Below are 18466 nucleotides of genomic sequence, written 5' to 3'. Positions count from 1 at the left end.
AAGTTTCAAATATTTCTCTATGTTAAAGTATGGCGAGTCACTATCGGCACAAAATTTGTGTTTTTTTCTCTCTTCATGCCGAAACCCCTTTCAAGTGAATGGGACAAGTCCTTACAGTTTTTTGGGGAAACGGACGGTCGAATCTCTTAGAAAAGACATAACACATGATTCCCGATGCAGGCCACACATTTTTTATGTATTTTGACGCATGTGCTGGCAACACTGCGGGAGGAGATACTCGGCAAGGTTTTGTGGGACTATGCTTATTATTAAGCCTGCAGGAGTACATGCAGTGTGCTTGCTGCACAAGGCTCTGTGGAGCCTTGTTGCGCATCGCCACACTGAATTACGCTTTGAAGTGCGACAAAGAATATTCCGCGGAACAGGGCCTCAAATGCATCCAATCGTCCAGACTACCGTTGTCTATAGTCTGTTTGATAGTCTGCTAGAAAAGCCGTAGATTTTAGCAATGTCTCAAGTTTTATAAAGTTAGAAAGTCCTCCTCTTCCTGCTCCTCTCAGAAGGTCCATACGCAACCAGTTTCATTCTGCATCCCCCTCTTTATTGCACCTCACATTCCTAAGTGTGTTCTCTGCTTTCTACTTCACTTGCAAGTCACACCTGCAAATAATTCCATCTGCTAAACTCACCAATTACATTCAGTATATATTCATTAATATACTTGCATAATACATCCAGTGTTACTTCTTTTACATAATTGCATACATTTAGTGTTACTTCGTTAGTATACTTGCATAATACATTCAGTGTTAATTATTTGGCTTGACCTTTAACCTGTAAACATATTGCAATACTTAATAGCTAACACTAGAGCGCTATTTAAACCTAGTTTTCTCACAGCTTGCTGTCTAAAAGTTCCAATATTTGAAATTGCATGAACCATGTCATATATTGTTTGGTGCAAACTATTTAATTGTGACCGATGGGCAAGAAGCTTGACAAAAAAAGATGTGCATAAATTCTTCATTTATTGGCTTTTGATATATTCAAGAAACATTTTGTGTACATTTAGTTGCAGGAATCAGTGATGCGCCTCATGCTCATGAACCTCATGCCGCTCATGCCCATGTCCCTGAAGCTCCTGTACTCTCCAGGCCTCATGTACATCATCCTGCCTCTGTACTGGGGCTGCTCGTACATCAGCCAGTGGCCGTCCATCACGTGGCAGGACTGGCAGTCGTTCATGCGGTAACGGTCCATCATGTTGTCGCAGTCGTCCATCATCTCGTGACTCTGACCACCGAAGTTCTCCCTCTCGTAGATCTTCATCCTGAACTGTCCCCTGTGCTGTTTTGAAGAAAACAAATGTTGATTATTTCAGAGATAAAAATGTATCATTTAAAGATCACCTTTTAAGGTCTATTTTAAACCTACCATGGGGATCATACGGCAAGACCTGATGCAGTCCCTCATGCCCATCATGCTCTGGTAGTCGGAGTACTCGCCCCTCCTCATGAAGTACTGGCTTCCCATGTAGTTGGTGCGGTCGTAGACCATGAAGCAGCCGCTCTCCACCCTGCAGGACTGGCACCTGCTCAGGTAGGAGGACATGTCGGAGCAGTCGTTCATGCACTCATAGGAGCGACCCTGGAAGTTCTTCTCCTCGTAGAAGATGACCTGAAAGCCAGTGAATTGTAAAGGATTAGAAATAAAGCATTAAGGCAAATATATGGTCACAGTAATTTTTACTTATTACAAAAAGATTTTAAAAAGTACCTTGCCCCTCATGTTCATGCCGGTGTTGCTCATGTTGGCTGTAGATGTGCTGCTGCTGCTCCTGAACTGTGTACCTACCTGGTTTAACCCTTTCCTTTTATACCTGACCAAGGTAAAGAATCAGTGACCCCTCCCCCTCAGAATCCCCTTACTCAGCAACTTACCATTGAAGCCAACAGAATGGAGAGGTTACGTGCATTTTTCAGGGGCTGGGTACCTTGTAGTCCATGACAATTGACACTGCATGTGTAACGCCTCACAAGGTCTTGACAAAAAGATTCCACATGTTGCCACGTTGACCTAATAGGTGCATATAACTGAAAACATGGTGAAGAGGAATGATGGTGGTGTTGCTCAGTGGAACTTAAAAAGGAGGTTAGTTATGATGTCTTTCTTTTTTTTAATAGCTTTTCCAATCTCAAGATAAGCCAGTGTCAAACACACAGCTTCTGGCAGCATTGTTTGTTTACATTCTTGTTCTCGGGAGTCAGTCATCTTTCCCGGTGACATCACGCGACTTGTAAAAGCCTGTTGTGATCCTTGGTTGAATCCCGGCAAGGGTTTATGACTCTAATTGTCTAATCTGACAAATTGACCATTTTAACCTCTTAACGTTCTGCTGTCGCGCGGGCGCACATTTTAACTATACACTATACATCTATTTATAGTTCGGTATGAGTGCCATATGTTTCTGGAAACCTACGATTCTTGTGATTCCAGCTGTCCACTCCGTTTCAAGATCAGACCACCACAGCAGCTACAATCAATACTTTTGTCAGACAACAACAAACAAACAAGCGATTTGAAAATCAAGACAACTCACCGATGACGCCTCATATTGATCCATAAATCCATAATATTCCAACAAAAACGGCGTTGTTACGTCGTAAAGGTCCAATAAAAATAAATCCCATAAAAGATTTAGTCCAAAACACGTGATTATATCTATAAATATCCACCAACTGGCGTTGCATAATTCCATTGCAGCTGAAAGTTATGACCGAAAGTAATGTTGTTTTTAGCAGAAAGTTATGTTTGCATGGGAGCACAGCTACAAACTTGCTATCAACATGTCCGCCGAAATTTAACGTTTCCAATGAGACCCCACTTGAACCAATAGGAGCTTCATGTCCTGACTGACAAGCTACATTACCCAACCAGAAGCTACGTTGAAGTTTAGGCTCAGCCTCTATTTTCTTACGTGGCTCACGTCTGCTGCGTCGTACAGGTCAGATGACAGGCGTTTCGGACAGCCAATGAAATTGCCTAAACAAAGATAGGTGGGAAGAGGGGGGGCAAATAATCCCAACAGCCTTCAATTTGATGAGAAGAGACAGCTGCTGTAGAGCTTCACTCTGAAGTGTAAATTAGCATAAAAATGCATTTATACTTCATTTTCTCTGTGTCAGCAATACTGGTAGTATATATGAATAGTACGTATATAGGTTTGCAAGACTATAAGCCTTTTTAATAGGTATATAGTATATATATCAGGAATATTTTCAGTCTCAAAATGAAAAAACGCCTAGACATTTCATTAGAAAAACATGTGTAAAATATTAATTTTCTGTGATATTGTTATCAACTTTTTACTTAGACTAGAAAAGGCTTCATTCTATGGTCCCATTGTGTTTTCCAGTCCATAAGTCCCATTTATAGTCATCTACAGGCATCTATTTACAAAGAAATGTTCAGACGGAAATAAAAACCTTATACTTTAGTGTGTTCAAACTCATATAACTCAGTGTCAGCAGCACTTAAAGTGATTCTGACTATTGAGGGGAAAAAGCTTCAGATTGTTACCTTTCAAAAGAGACCAATACCATGCATTTACTCCAAATAGTTCAAGTACAGCTTGCAATTTACTTTGGGTATACCTGGATAGGCGTTTTTTGTCAAATTTGACAGGAATGTTAAGAGGTTAAAGGTGCTTTATTGGACCTATACAGCGCAGTTTTGACATTAAACACATTTATCTGTATTCCATTTGCAATTGTGCTATTCTGAAACTTTCATTTGCTTTAACATTTAATAACTTTGACCATGCAGTTTTACCAGTGTCAGCTTTTGGCGGATTTTCCTGGAACACAGATTCAGCTTTCAGAGACAACTTGGATCACCGGTACTCTTGCCTGAATTTTCTATTTCTACCTATGCAGACTGTAGCATGAACGGTGGTCTTGCCAGGGGAAGAGGGTGGGCGGGGGGTTTGGTTTGGAAAGGCAAGACCTCGCACCTAACTTGATGGCACTCCGTCAGGCTATTATCCTAGTGATCCCGGAGGAAATGATAATCCTCATCCGATATTGGTATAATGCCTTTGGTCTTTTATCTCACCCCGTGCTAAATCGTTAGGTTTTTGTGTTATTTTCAAAATAAGTTATAGGTTTTGTCGAGGGTGTTTTACAGCTTGCGCTCAAGGTCCCCTGCGGTAGGCTGTAACTCCTCTCAACCCTTATCAAGCGAGTACGTATATCGTCTATACCTTCTCTCTACCTATTTTGACACCATCTCATCATTATGACAAACACTGCAAAAGTCTTCACCCAAAGAGACTTACTTTAAGTCTCTTTGGTGGATTCAATCGTCACTTCTGTATCTCACGGTGGATGGACAGGGAAAGAGGTTTTAAATTGTTTTAAAGAACCAGAATCCTTGGTTTGGCTTCAGTCCCTTACGAATGGTAAAGCTGAGTTTTATTCAAAGTTTACCTTACATACAAAAAATTTAATTCAATCAAACAGTTTTAAAGTCACAAGTAACTAAGAGAAATGGTTAAGTTCAGAGCTGGTGAATAAACACCTCTTCTCTCTTTTCTCCTCCTGCACAGAATTGCCAGGCACCCCCTCTTGATAGCAGAAGTTTCTTCCAGACTCTAAAGCTGGAGACCTGTTCCAACCCCTAAGGGCTGGGACTGGTCCAATCTGATTGTTCTCCTTTTCTAGTACAGATGCATATTAAGTCCAGTTTTCTCAGAATCTGGTGCAATCCCTATACAGACCGAGATCTGATGAAGTTCTTTTTCAGACTGAGTTCTTGTGAAAATCCCCCTTTTTTCTACTCTCTATGTGCATCAACTCTTGTACCTCACAGACACACTTAACCATTCCTCCTTTTCTTCAAGGGTCAATCCTAGATCCTGTCCCTAAGGTCAACCACTGAGGGTTTGTTGCCTAATATGGTAACACCGGCTGCTGTATCCTACTACTAAAATGGCTCTGCTTATCTTTAACGTTTGGGTACCCGCGAGAGTGTTAGTCGAGCCACGTCTCTTTTCAGCCGTCCTTGAGCTTCTTCGAGGATCATGTCGGGGTCACCAATTTGTTGTGTTCGGCCTTCTTCAGGAGAGCTCCTAAGGTATGACAACAAAATAGAGCCGAATAGATGGTTCCAGTTATAACAAAAATGATTTATATAAAAACTACAGCAAACACAATTACAGATTGAACTAGAACATTTCTCAAGAAATTTCGATGGTGTGGCGACTACTGCTGTAAGACGTCGCAATATATATATTACCGGTAGTGAGATGTGTTGTTGAGGTAATTGAGGTGTCATTTCTGTATTTGTGATGAACTTGAGAGCAGCGATTGCTTCATAAATACAGGTCTCTGGATTGGGGCACAAGGGTGAATGGGCAGACGAGATCTTAAGACTGGGAGTGGATTGATACCAAACCATCTGTTAAACACTACCTTCTGAGGCAAAAACATGGTGAAATCACCAAAATAGTACAATCAACAGAGAGGAAAGACGCAGCCGAACACACCAATATGCTTGTTATTTTTATGGAGTTAAAAATGTGACCATGAGTGACAGTGAAGCTGTTGCTCCTCTCATCTCTGTATTTAGATTGGCATACACACACACGGACACTCGCATGCGCAAACGTGCCCGCGACCATAATTACATGTGCACGCACATGGACGCACACACAGTCAGCCATTTGTTCTAACACAAGCTAACTTCCTGCTTGCAATTAAATTAACTTATCTTCCTCTCCCCAAGAGCCTGCAGTTGGTATGTGTATGTCTGTCTATGTCTGTATTTAAGTATGTGTGTGTGAAACTGACCCGATTAGCTAATTTGAAGCACCTGTGTCACTGAGTGGCAGACTGATTATTAGAGGGAGACTGGACTGGGGATGTAATGAAAAAAAACTGTCAAAATACTGAATTTGACAGAAAATTATGACTCCGATTACGGAAATATCGAAATCAGGAGAGGCAAAAGACTTTTGTGACGTTTCCGTGTACTTCAATGTTTGTGGGGTTTAGAAATAAGAGCTTAATGGCAGCAGTTCAGAAAGTACCTCCGTTTGCTTCATGAGAGAAAATTGAGCTCCGATTTAACATGGAGTCCAATGTAGCAGTTGGCTGGACTTCATGTCGCTTTCAGGCTTGGTGACAAAAAACTATAAGTTTGATGGATTCCACAAGGCATGTGTACCGCAAGCACAATATTTCCTCTGTTTTATCTATAAATAGTACCTGAAGAGTGAAAATTGTGGATCGAGTGACGAAATACAAATATTTTTTTGCAAGATCCTGATGCTGCTCTGTGCTCTGGCAATGACATCACTACTGGACAAATAAACTCCAGCCTTTTGTAAAAGTTTCAAAGTTTCAAATATTTCTCTACATTAAAGTATGGCGAGTCACTATGGGAACAAAATTAGTGTTTTTTTGCTTTCTACACGCCGAAACCCCTTTCAACTGAATGGGACAATTCTTTGCCGTTTTTCGTGGAAAACGACCGATCAAATCTCTTAGAAACGTCATAACACACGTTTGCCGATGCAGGCCGCACATTTTTATGTATTTTGACGCATCTGCTGCCAAAGCTGCGGGAGGAGATACTCTGCAAGGTTTTGTGGGACTATGCTTATTATTAAGCCTGCAGGAGTACATGCAGTGTGCTTGCTGCACAAGGCTCTGTGGAGCCTTGTTGCGCATCGCCACACTGAATAACGCTTTGAAGTGCGACAAAGAATATTCTGCGGAACAGGGCCTCAAATGCATCCAATCGTCCAGACTACCGTTGTCTACAGTCTGTTTGATAGTCCGCTAGAAAAGCCGTAGATTTTAGCAATGTCTCAAGTTTTATAAAGTTAGAAAGTCCTCCTCTTCCTGCTCCTCTCAGAAGGTCCTTACGTGACCAGTTTCTGCATCCCCCTCTTTATTGCACCTCACATTCCTAAGTGTGTTCTCTGCTTTCTACTTCACTTGCAAGTCATGCCTGCAAATAATTCCATCTGCTAAACTCACCAATTACATTCAGTATATACTCATTAATATACTTGCATAATACATCCACTGTTACTTCTTTTATATAATTGCATACATTTAGTGTTACTTCATTAATATACTTGCATAATACATTCAGTGTTAATTATTTGGCTTGATCTTTAACCTGTAAACACATTGCAATACTTAATAGCTAACACTATAGCGCTATTTAAACCTAGTTTTCTCACAGCTTGCTGTCTAAAAGTTCCAATATCTAAAATTGCATGAACCATTGCATATACTGTTTGGGACAAACTATTTAATTGTGACCGATGGGCAAGAAGCTTGACAAAAAAAGATGTGCATAAATTATTAATTTATTGGCTTTTGATGCATTCAAGAAACATTTTGTGAACATTTAGTTGCAGGAATCAGTGATGCGCCTCATGCTCATGAACCTCATGCCGCTCATGCCCATGTCCCTGAAGCTCCTGTACTCTCCAGGCCTCATGTACATCATCCTGCCTCTGTACTGGGGCTGCTCGTACATCAGCCAGTGGCCGTCCATCACGTGGCAGGACTGGCAGTCGTTCATGCGGTAACGGTCCATGATGTTGTCGCAGTCGTCCATCATCTCGTGACTCTGACCACCGAAGTTCTCCCTCTCGTAGATCTTCATCCTGAACTGTCCCCTGTGCTGTTGTTTTTTGGAGAGAGAATGAAAAAAAAAATATCTTAATATCACGTTTCGTGGTTGTTGTCATGCAAAGTAGAAACATTGTGTGACAGATGGTGTTTCAAACCTACCATGGGGATCATACGGCAAGACCTAATGCCACTCATGCCACCGCTCATGCTCATCATGCTCTGGTAGTCGGCGTACTCGCCCCTCCTCATGAAGTACTGGTTGCCCATGTAGTTGGTGCGGTCGTAGACCATGAAGCAGCCGCTCTCCACCCTGCAGGACTGGCACCTGCTCAGGTAGGAGGTCATGTCAGAGCAGTCGTTCATGCACTCATAGGAGCGACCCTGGAAGTTCTTCTCCTCGTAGAAGGTGATCTGAAAACAAGTGAATTTTAAATCAAGGACTGCCTTTTTTCACCTACGTAACATAAAAAAATTAGGCACATCTTGCCTCAAAGCGATGCAGAAAAATTGTTTCACGCATTTGTCCCTTCTAGACTAGATTACTGTAACTTCTTATTATCATGCTGCTCTTGTTAGTCTCTTAAATGTTTCTAGTTGATCCAGAATGTGTCAGCTTGTGTACTAACGAAAGCTAAGAAAAGAGATCACATTACTCCTTTATTAGGAGCTCTCCACTGGCTTCCTGTAAAATCAAGAATCACATTTAAAATTCTCCTTTTCACCTAAAAAGCCTTAGTTGGTGATGCACCATCATATCTTAAGGAGCTTATAGAACCATATTACCCCACTAGAGCTGCAGTCTCTGAATGCAGGGCTACGTGTGGTTCCCAGAGTCTTAAAAAGTAGGATGGGAACCAGAGCCTCCTGGTCTATCCCCTATGCTGCTATAGGCCTAGACTGCTTGGGGACATCTTAGGATACACTGAGCTCCTCTCTCCTCTCCATCTCTCCATGAACTGGTCGTCCTGCAACAACAAGGTAGCCGGTTCGATCCCCAGTCTCCCCATAGTTTGCATGTTGAAGTGTCCCTGAGCAAGACACTGAACCCCCAGTGACTCCCCAGGCGCTTCACCAGGGGCAGCTCACTGCTCCTTAAAATACTAAGGATGGGTCAAATGCAGAGAATAAATGTCCCCACTGTGGGACTAATAAGGGATTCTTATTCTTCTTCTGGCAGAATCAATGTCTCTTCAATGCAAATTACTAACTCGACTTCTTCCCCGGAGTCTTTGTGCTTTCTCGCCTCTCAAGTTTCTAGGATCGTGGCTGTGTCTAGAGCTGGCCCTGCCTCCTGGGTCCTGCCTCCTGCCATGGCCCTGCTGATGCCCCTCCTCTCTATCTCCTTCTGTTTACATGGATCGGGGAGACGGATCCTCCTCTTTTGCTCTTCCGAAGGTTTCTTCCTTTTTTCCCCTGTCAACATTTTTTTCTTCTGTTTTTTGGGGGAATTTTTCCTCATCCGATGTGAGGTTCCCGAGACCGGGATGTCGTATGTGTACAGATTTTAAAGCCCACTGAGGCAAATGTGTGATTCTGGACAATACAAAATAAACTGAATTGATTTAAATAAACACAGGGCTCTCAAGTTTTTAAGACAGGAAAGAGTGACATATCCTTCTCCTCCTCCTCTGCCCATGCCGTATGCCCACAGACCAGCCCCCCTGTCCCCCATATTATTATTAGCTTTATTTTCATTGGTTGCTGGATTACATTTCACCCAGATACAACAGATACGTTTTTCTGATTGGCTATTCGTGTAGACCATTCCTTTTTTTTATTGGCTAATGAGTGGCACCTCGCGGCAGAATTCCAGGGGATGCGGGGGAGACGTGCTTGATTTTTCCATGGTGAGGGCAGCGCGACCAGGTCATGTTTGCGCGCTGCGGCACATTAAATAGCCTAGAGTTTGTTTTCAGCGTGAGAAATACGATGTGTGGCGGGAGGGCGTGACTTAAGACCGAAATGCGTGACAGTCACGCTCAATGCGTGACACTTGAGAACCCTGTGAACATAAATAAAGCATTCAGGTGAATATATGGTCACAGTAATTTCTGCTTATTACACAAATATTTTTAAAAGTACCTTGCCCCTCATGTTCATGCCGGTGTTGGTCATATTGGCTGTTGATGTGCTGCTGCTGCTGCTCCTGAACTGTGTACCTACCTGGTTTAACCCTATCCTTTTATACCTGACCAAGGTAAAGAATCAGTGACCACTCCCCCTCAGAAACCCATTACTCAGCAACTTGAAGCTAACATAATGGAGAGGTTACGTGTATTTTTCACTGGCTGGGTACCTTGTATGTAGTCTATGACAATTGATACTGCATGTGTAACGCCTCACGAGGTTCTGACAAAAAGATACCATGTGTTGCCACGTTGACCAATAGGAGCACAGGACTGAAAACATGGTGAAGAGGGATGATGGTGGTGTTGCTTAGTGGAACTTTGAAAAGGAGGTCAGTTATGTTGTCTTTCTTTTTTTTTATAGCTTTTCCAATCTCAAGACAAGTATCAAACACACGGTTTCTGACACCATTGTTTGTTTAAATTCTCGTTCCGGGAGCACATCTTTCCCGGTGACATCCCACAGCTTGTGAAATCCAACGTATGGCCTGTTGTGACCCTCGGTTGAATCACGGCAAGGGTTTATAACTCTAATCGCCTAATCTGCAAAGTGACCATTTTTACAGGTGTTTTATATCAAATTGGGGGCTTATCTACGGCCTCTCAGCGACTTTGAACATTGCAACGGTGCGGTGGCTATCAGCTAACATTGCTAACAGCGCTAACAGTGGAAACTATGGCAAAAGAGCTGACAGAGACAATACCTGGGGGGAACCGGGAAGGATGGGCTTCTGTGACATTGCTTCCGGCGTAATCCGCTGCAACCGCAAGTAGATGGCCGTGAGCCAACCAGTGTGGCCTGCTCATGTGCACAAACATGCACTAAAAGCATGCACGGCCGGCCCGGCTACGTCAACAAAGAGAAGCTCTGATAAGAATGCACACGGAGGGAGAGCATCTTTATTCTCTGCTCATGTCGACAATACTTCACTGTATCTTTACATAGCAAATAGTTGTTTGCTAACGTGTTATTATTCTGCACACTGCTAACTACGCCTTTAAAAGACCAACATATTGTGTCGTCTGTATCCGGCATTAGAATGGTGGTGGATAAAGAAAACTGAAAAAATATTCAGCAAACTTATTCAAATATTTAATAAATACAGTAATTATTAATTTAAGTATGAATATGCCTGGATACGTGATTTGTTATTGAGAATCAGTTGAAAGGTTGAATTTTAGATTAAACAATGTTTTTGGGACAGGGATGTCGTATGTGTAAAAGATTGTAAAGCCCTCCGAGGCCAATTTGTGATTTTGGGATATACAAAATAAATGGAATTGAATTGAATAAGTTTGCGTGATACAGATTTCATTGGAGTTGTCAACTACCCCACGGTGCACTGTTTAGCATTTAGCTATTTTAAATCAATTAAAACAAATATTAAATGTTGCATTGTCCTAACTGTTGAAATAACATATCTAACGCTATTTGCGTCCCAGACGCTTTGTTAACGGCCATTCCAGTTAGACTTTTTCTGCACAGTTTTAACATTAAACACATGTATTTGTATTCCATTTGAAATTGAGCTATGCTGCAACATTCACTTGCTTTAACACTTAATAACTTTGATTATGCAGTTTTATCAGTTTTAGCTTTTGGCGGATCCTCCTGAAATACAGATTCAGCTTTCAGAGACGATGTGGATCACCGACGCTCTTGCCTAAATTTCCTATTTCTACCTATGCAGACTTTTATTAAAACAACTCTGCTTACCTATAACGTTTGGGTGTTAGTCGAGCCACGTCTCTTTTCAGCCGTCCTTGAGTTTCTTCGAGGATCACGTCGGGGTCACCAATTTGTCGTATTCGGCCTTTCTCAGGAGAGCTCCCTAAGCCATGAGGTCCGTCCACAAAATAGAGCCGAATAGATGGTCCCAGTTATAACAAAAAATATTTATGTAAAAAGTACAGCAAACACAATTACAGATTGAATAATGCTTTGAAGTACGACAAAGAATATTCTGCGGAATATGGCCTCAAATGCTTCCAATTGTCCTGACTACCGTTGTCTATAGTCTGTTTGATAGTCCACTAGAAAAGCTGTAGATTTTAGCAATGTCTCAAGTTTTAGAAAGTTAGAAAGTCCTCCTCTTCCTGCTCCTCCCAGATGGTTCTTACGCGACCAGCTTCATTCTGCATCCCCCTCTTTATTGCACCTCACATTCCTAAGTGTGTTCTCTGCTTTCTACCTCACTTGCAAGTCATACCTTCAAATAATTCCATCTGCCAAACTCACCAATTACTTTCAGTGTTATTCATTAATATTAGGGCTGGGCAAAGCTGAAAAAATGTAACTGATTAATAGTATGATTTTTCTCTAATTAACTGCGATTAATCGCATTATGCGCCAAATTCAATGAGGAATAAAAAAAACTAGTGTATTGCAAACTTTTATTTTAAAGTAATGTTATCAGAACAATATAACAGGCACTCTCGGAGCAACAGCAAGTTAACATACATTATATAAATCAGTTTTCTTTTTTTTCTGAACAGGTACCAGAAGAAACATTTAATTTGATCAGGGAACAGCATAAACAATCTGTTCAGTAATAAGGGTCCCTGTTAGAGGGACAAACGACTCATTCTTTTGTCCATGTTCAAACAATAACGTTAAAAAAAATTCTGAAACAGTCAAAGCATGTGAAGCAGCACCCACAGTTCATCAATATAATGAACTGTGTAAGTAACTCAATATGTGTTCTAAAGTTAGAAACGGTTTGTCAATCGATTTTGTTGTTTTGTTGCATGTTTTTTGTCTGCTGTAAGCAAAATGTATCTGGTTTTCTGTTTTGAAATACGGTGCTTTTACGGTGCGTCTTGAGGCTCATACACACCGTCATTCGTTGCGATTCTAAGGACGCTGGTGGCTGCATCAATGCTGTTTAACATTAAGCCCCTCCCAATGCAAAAACAAACAAACATGCAGTTGACGCATGATAAAAAAGAATTGTCGGCATTAATGGATTGCTGCGTTAACGCATTTATAATGCGTTAATATGGCTAGCCATAATTCATATACTTGCATGATACATCTAGTGCAAGGGTCAGCAACCTTTCGTATCCAAAGAGCCATTTTGACCTTTTTCCACCAAAAAAAAATTGTCTGGAGCCGCAAAAATTATGTATCATGAGCTGACACAGAACCAGCAGCAGTAGTGGAGTTTGGAGACGTGATCCACTTCCTGAAAGTATATCTACTTTTCTCAGTTTAGTTTGCTGCAGCAGTTGAGGAATCGCTCTTCTGCACTCATCTGCGCGCGAGGGCGGGGCTCTGAGTCACGAGTAGCCTGCTGCAGGGGCGGAGGCTTGACAGCGACGTGACGCACATTTTAGTGAAAGAAATATTTAAACATTTATTTTTATTTTCAGTGACACAATATCACCTAAAACTCCAAGATAAGAGGACTTCCCTTTAAAAACATTTCTACTGCGCAAAAAAAAAAAAAAAAAAAAGAAAAAAGTTGTCTTTCTTTTTTTTTTTTTTTTTTTTTTGTCAAAGCCTCAGGGAGCCGCAACAGACGGGCTAGAGAGCCGCATGCGGCTCCTCAGCCGCAGGTTGCCGACCCCTGATCTAGTGTTACTTCTTTTACATAATTGCATACATTTAGTGTTACTTGAATTAATATACTTGCATAATACATGCAGTGTTAATTCTTTGGCTTGACCTTTAACCTTGGCTTGACCTTTAGACAGCTTGCTGTCTAAAAGTTCCAGGTATAAGTTCCAATATATGAAATTGCATGAACCATTGCATATATTGTTTGGTACAAACTATTTAATTGTGACCGATGGGCAAGAAGCTTGACAAAAAAAGATGTGCATAAATTCTTCATTTATTAGCTTTTGATACATTCAAGAAACATTGTGTGAACATTTAGTTGCAGGAATCAGTGATGCGCCTCATGCTCATGAACCTCATGCCGCTCATGCCCATGTCCCTGAAGCTCCTGTACTCTCCGGGCCTCATGTACATCATCCTGCCTCTGTACTGGGGCTGCTCGTACATCAGCCAGTGGCCGTCCATCACGTGGCAGGACTGGCAGTCGTTCATGCGGTAACGGTCCATGATGTTGTCGCAGTCGTCCATCATCTCGTGACTCTGACCACCGAAATTCTCCCTCTCGTAGATCTTCATCCTGAACTGTCCCCTGTGCTGTTTTGAAGAAACAAGAAACAAATGTTGATTATTTCAGAGATAAAAAGGTGTCACTTAAAGATCACCTTTTAAGGTCTGTTTTAAACCTACCATGGGGATCATACGGCAAGACCTGATGCCACTCATGCCACCGCTCATGCCCATCATGTTCTGGTAGTCGGCGTACTCGCCCCTCCTCATGAAGTACTGGCTTCCCATGTAGTTGGTGCGGTCGTAGACCATGAAGCAGCCGCTCTCCACCCTGCAGGACTGGCACCTGCTCAGGTAGGAGGTCATGTCGGAGCAGTCGTTCATGCACTCATAGGAGCGACCCTGGAAGTTCTTCTCCTCGTAGAAGGTGATCTGAAAACAAGTGAATCGTGAATCAAGGACTGCCTTTCTTCACCTTCATATAATTTCAAAAATCAGGCACATCTTGTTTCAAAAAGATTTTTAAAAGTACCTTGCCCCTCATGTTCATGCCGGTGTTGGTCATGTTGGCTGTTGATGTGCTGCTGCTGCTCCTGAACTGTGTACCTACCTGGTTTAACCCTTTCCTTTTATACCTGACCAAGGTAAAGAATCAGTAACCCCTCCCCCTCAGAACCCCCTTACTCAGCAATTTACCATTGAAGCCAACAGAATGGAGAGGTTACGTGCATTTGTCAGTGGCTGTGTACCTTGTATGTAGTCCATGACAATTGACACTGCATGTGTAATGCCTCACAAGGTTCTGACAAACAGATTCCACATGTTGCCACGTTAACTAATAGGAGTACAGAACCTAAAACATGGTGAAGAGGGATGATGGTGGTGTTGCTCAGTGGAACTTTAAAAAGGAGGTCAGTTAGGATGTCTTTCTTTTTTTATAGCTTTTCCAATCTCAAAATAAGCCAGTACCAAACACACAGCTTCTGACACCAGTTTGTTTACATTTTTGTTCTCGGGAGTCAGTCATCTTTCCCGGTGACATCACACGGCTTGTGAAATCCAACATGTGGCCTGTTGTGTCCCTCGGTTGAATCACGACAAGGGTTTATGACTCAAATCGTCTAATCTGACAAAGTTACCATTTTGAAGGTGCTTTAAGTAAAATTGGGGGATTATGTATTACCGCTCAGCGGCTTTGAACATTGGGCTAATTCAACTACTTTAATTCTCGTTCCACACTTCACTAGAACGTTTCCTCTCCTCTCCTTCCGTTTTTCCCTTCACAATAAAAGCCCCAGAAACGTACATCAGAACACTGCTTCCTAGAGCGCTGTTCAAATACTAAATATAATAGCTTACAGTTATAACAAAACATGACAAAACAATCCAACAAAACTGCGGCACTAAAACACTGCGCACAAAAGAGCACTAGGCGATCAGAACGAATGATATTAACTACTGTAAAACTCAGGTTATAAGTAGGGATGGGTATCGTTTGGGTTTTTTCCGATACCGGTGCTAAACGGTGCCTGAACCGATACTTTTTTATTGCCAAGGCAATTTTTTTTTCTTCAAATTGAACAATATTATTAACTGTTTAAAGTATACTATAGATATAAATAAATAAGTACATACAAAACATGCTTCAAACTACAGCTTCAAACCTTTTAACTTCAAACTATACAAATATATATTTAAAAAAAGAACAGACACAAGCATCAAGTGGCCTGATGGGATCATGTGCAACAGAACTCAGACACTGTTGGATCCTAAAACTGCTGCTTTACTGGACTACACGTCATCATTAATATCAACTGGAGAGATTTGTTCCATCAAGCCAAGGACGGACGTTCAAAAGCTCGTGCTCGTGTCTCCAGCGATCACTGTGTGCGCGCCCTGTGTGTGTGTGTGAGCGCTGGAAGCCCCGCCCCCTCGAGCCCCGCTCTCCATGCAGGCGGACAGAGAGCAGAGCAGCGAGTGCGCTCTGATCGTTTTTAACGTGCGGGCACCGCGCTACCTTTTTAGTATCTATATACCGTGCAACTTTACAGAGTAGGTTAAAAAAAAAAGTATTTTAATCGGCTCAGGCACCGGAAGGAAGCACCGAAATCTGCGTTGCTTTTCGGTCCGGTAGGTACCGGACGTGTTGGAACCGGTGCCATACTGGCACTGGTTCTCGGTACCCAACCCTAGTTATAAGCAGTTATTTTATTTTATTTTTCCTCAACTTTGACCCGTGCAGTGATTTGTCCAATTCTAAATTCAGCAGCAGTTGCAAAGACATACAATACAAAATTCACGTGAAATATTCCTCTCAGCAGCAAAGCTAGCGGCGCGAGCTAGCCTAGCTCTGTGGAGGTGGGTGCCGGCGGCGAGCCAAATGGTGTGAAAAAAACAAACACAAAAAGCAGAAAAAGCAGTTCACTCACCATATGCTGTTCACTTAATAAAGACAAAGTCTATCTGCCTCTATTTGTTAACAAACAGTTCAATGACGTGGTTGTTCAGTTTATCGGCGCGCTTCATGGATGCCAGTGAGGATGTCGCTGCCAAACATGCCCAACCCTCCATGAGAAAAACATAAAGTAAATCCGCCACCAAGTCCGTTTCTCCTCCTCCTTCAGCCATTGAGTGTTAAAACAAGCAAAACACTAAACATGTCATAAATTCTCTGATGAATCAGCCTGAACTCTTCTGTAGCAGCAAGGTAGCTTTCTGTTGTGTTGACAGAAGTCATAGCCCAGTAGCCAATCACAGCGCATGTTAATGTTCATGCTGGGCCACTGACCAATCATATGTCCACGCCAGTTTGCGGGCGCTGGCACATGAAAGAATACACCCAGCTTGTCAAACTAAAGATCTGATTTGTTGAAGTCTATGCCAATCTACGACAACGTCCACTCTCCGTGTACTTTAATCTGCAAAGGCCAGCTTAAACTGCTTTGCTTCCATAGAGACTCAGGAAGATAAAATCGAATTGGATGAAAGCGCTCCTTAAAACCAGTTGCACTGAAAGCAGCGCTGCAGGCTGAACGCAAAGCAACAGAGGCAATGAGAAAATAAGATAATAGGGAAACATAATTCTAATACATGTAGTGTGTTTGTGAAAAAAATGACATTATAAAATAGTTATAACTTTGTGCTTCTATTGAGGACAGCAGAGAAGGCTTAGCTGTCCCTGACGTCCCACCACTGCGAAAAGCATGCACGGCCAGCCTGGCTACGTCGACAAAGAGAAGCTCTGATAAGAATGCACACGGAGGGAGAGCGACTTTATTATCTGCTCATGTCGACAATACTTCACTGTATCTTTACATAGCAAATAGTAGTGTTTGCTAATGTGTTATTATTCTGCACACCGTAAACTGTGCCTTTAAAAGACCAACATATTGTGTTGTGTGCACCTGGCATTAGAGCGGTAGTGGATAAAGAAAAGAAAACAAATATTCAGCAAACTTATTCAAAGACTTGATAAATACAGTAATTGTTAATTTAAGTATGAATATGCTTGGATACGTAATTTGTTATTGAGAATCAGTTGAAAGTGTACATTTTAGATTAAACATTGTTTTGGGGACAGGGATGTCGTATGTGTAAAGATTGTAAAGCCCTCCGAGGTAAATTTATAATTTGTGATTTTGGACTATACAAAATAAACAGAATTGAATTGAAAAAGTTTGCATGATACAGATTTTATTGGATATGTCAGCTACCCCACGATGCACTGTTTAGGATTCAGATATTTTTAATCAATTAAAACAAATATTAAATATTGCATTGTCTTGTTTTAACTGTTGAAATAACATATCTAACGCTATTTGCGTCCCAGACGCTTTGATAACGGCCATTCCAGTTGGACATATACAGTCTCTTTTCAGCCATCCTTGAACTTCTTCAAGGATTACGTCGGGGTCACCAATTTGTCATGTTCGGCCTTCCTCAGGAGAGCTCCATAAGCCATGAGGCCCGTCCACAAAATAGAGCCGAATAGATGGTTCCAGTTATAACAAATATGATTTGTATAAAAAGTACAGCAAACGCAATTGCAGATTGAATAACGCTTTGAAGTACGACAAAGAATATTCTGCGGAACAGGGCCTCAAATGCATCCAATTGTCCAGACTACCGTTGTCTATAGTCTGTCCGATAGTCAGCTAGAAAAGCCGCTGATTTTCAAAATGTCTCAAGTTTTATGAAGTTAGAAAGTCCTCCTCTTCCTGCTTCTCTTCAGACGGTCCTTATATGTCCTGTTTCATTCTGCATCCCCCTCTTTTTTGCACCTCACATTCGTGAGTGTGTTCTCTACTTTCTACCTCACTTGCAGTCAGTCATACCTTCAAATAATTCCATCTGCTAAACTCACCAATTACATTCAGTGTTATTCATTAATATACTTGCATAATAAATCCACCCTTACTTCTTTGGATTGACCTTTAACCTGTAAACACATTGTAATACTTAATAGATAACACTAGGAGCGCTATTTAAACCTAGTTTTCTCACAGCTTGCTGTCTAAAAGTTCCAATATATAAAATTGCATGAACCATTGCATATATTGTTTGGGACAAACTATTTCATTGTGACCGATGGGCAAGAAGCTTGACAAAAAAAGATCTGCATTAATTCTTCATTTATTGGCTTTTGATACATTCAAGAA

The 18466-nt window shown here is 41.6% G+C and overlaps 3 protein-coding genes across 3 annotated transcripts; all 3 read right to left on the bottom strand.

The window, feature by feature from the left end:
- Positions 1 to 1029: 1029 nt before the first annotated feature.
- LOC306747335 (gamma-crystallin M3-like) lies at positions 1030 to 1770 on the bottom strand (the record flags this gene model as incomplete). The annotated part of the gene is made up of 3 exons (XM_079230379.1): positions 1030 to 1308; positions 1396 to 1638; positions 1738 to 1770. The coding sequence occupies 3 exons, from the start codon at positions 1768 to 1770 to the stop codon at positions 1030 to 1032; spliced, it is 555 nt and encodes a 184-aa protein (XP_079086505.1).
- Positions 1771 to 7383: 5613 nt separating this feature from the next.
- LOC306747332 (gamma-crystallin M3-like) lies at positions 7384 to 9728 on the bottom strand (the record flags this gene model as incomplete). The annotated part of the gene is made up of 3 exons (XM_079230374.1): positions 7384 to 7662; positions 7773 to 8024; positions 9696 to 9728. The coding sequence occupies 3 exons, from the start codon at positions 9726 to 9728 to the stop codon at positions 7384 to 7386; spliced, it is 564 nt and encodes a 187-aa protein (XP_079086500.1).
- Positions 9729 to 13616: 3888 nt separating this feature from the next.
- Positions 13617 to 14373, bottom strand: LOC306747333 (gamma-crystallin M3-like; the record flags this gene model as incomplete). Its single annotated transcript, XM_079230375.1, has 3 exons — positions 13617 to 13895; positions 13989 to 14240; positions 14341 to 14373. The coding sequence occupies 3 exons, from the start codon at positions 14371 to 14373 to the stop codon at positions 13617 to 13619; spliced, it is 564 nt and encodes a 187-aa protein (XP_079086501.1).
- Positions 14374 to 18466: the final 4093 nt, after the last annotated feature.

This window comes from Taurulus bubalis (genome assembly GCF_910589615.1).
Source record: "Taurulus bubalis genome assembly, chromosome: 15".
NCBI lineage: Eukaryota > Metazoa > Chordata > Actinopteri > Perciformes > Cottidae > Taurulus > Taurulus bubalis.
This window is presented reverse-complemented; position numbering and strand designations above follow the sequence as displayed.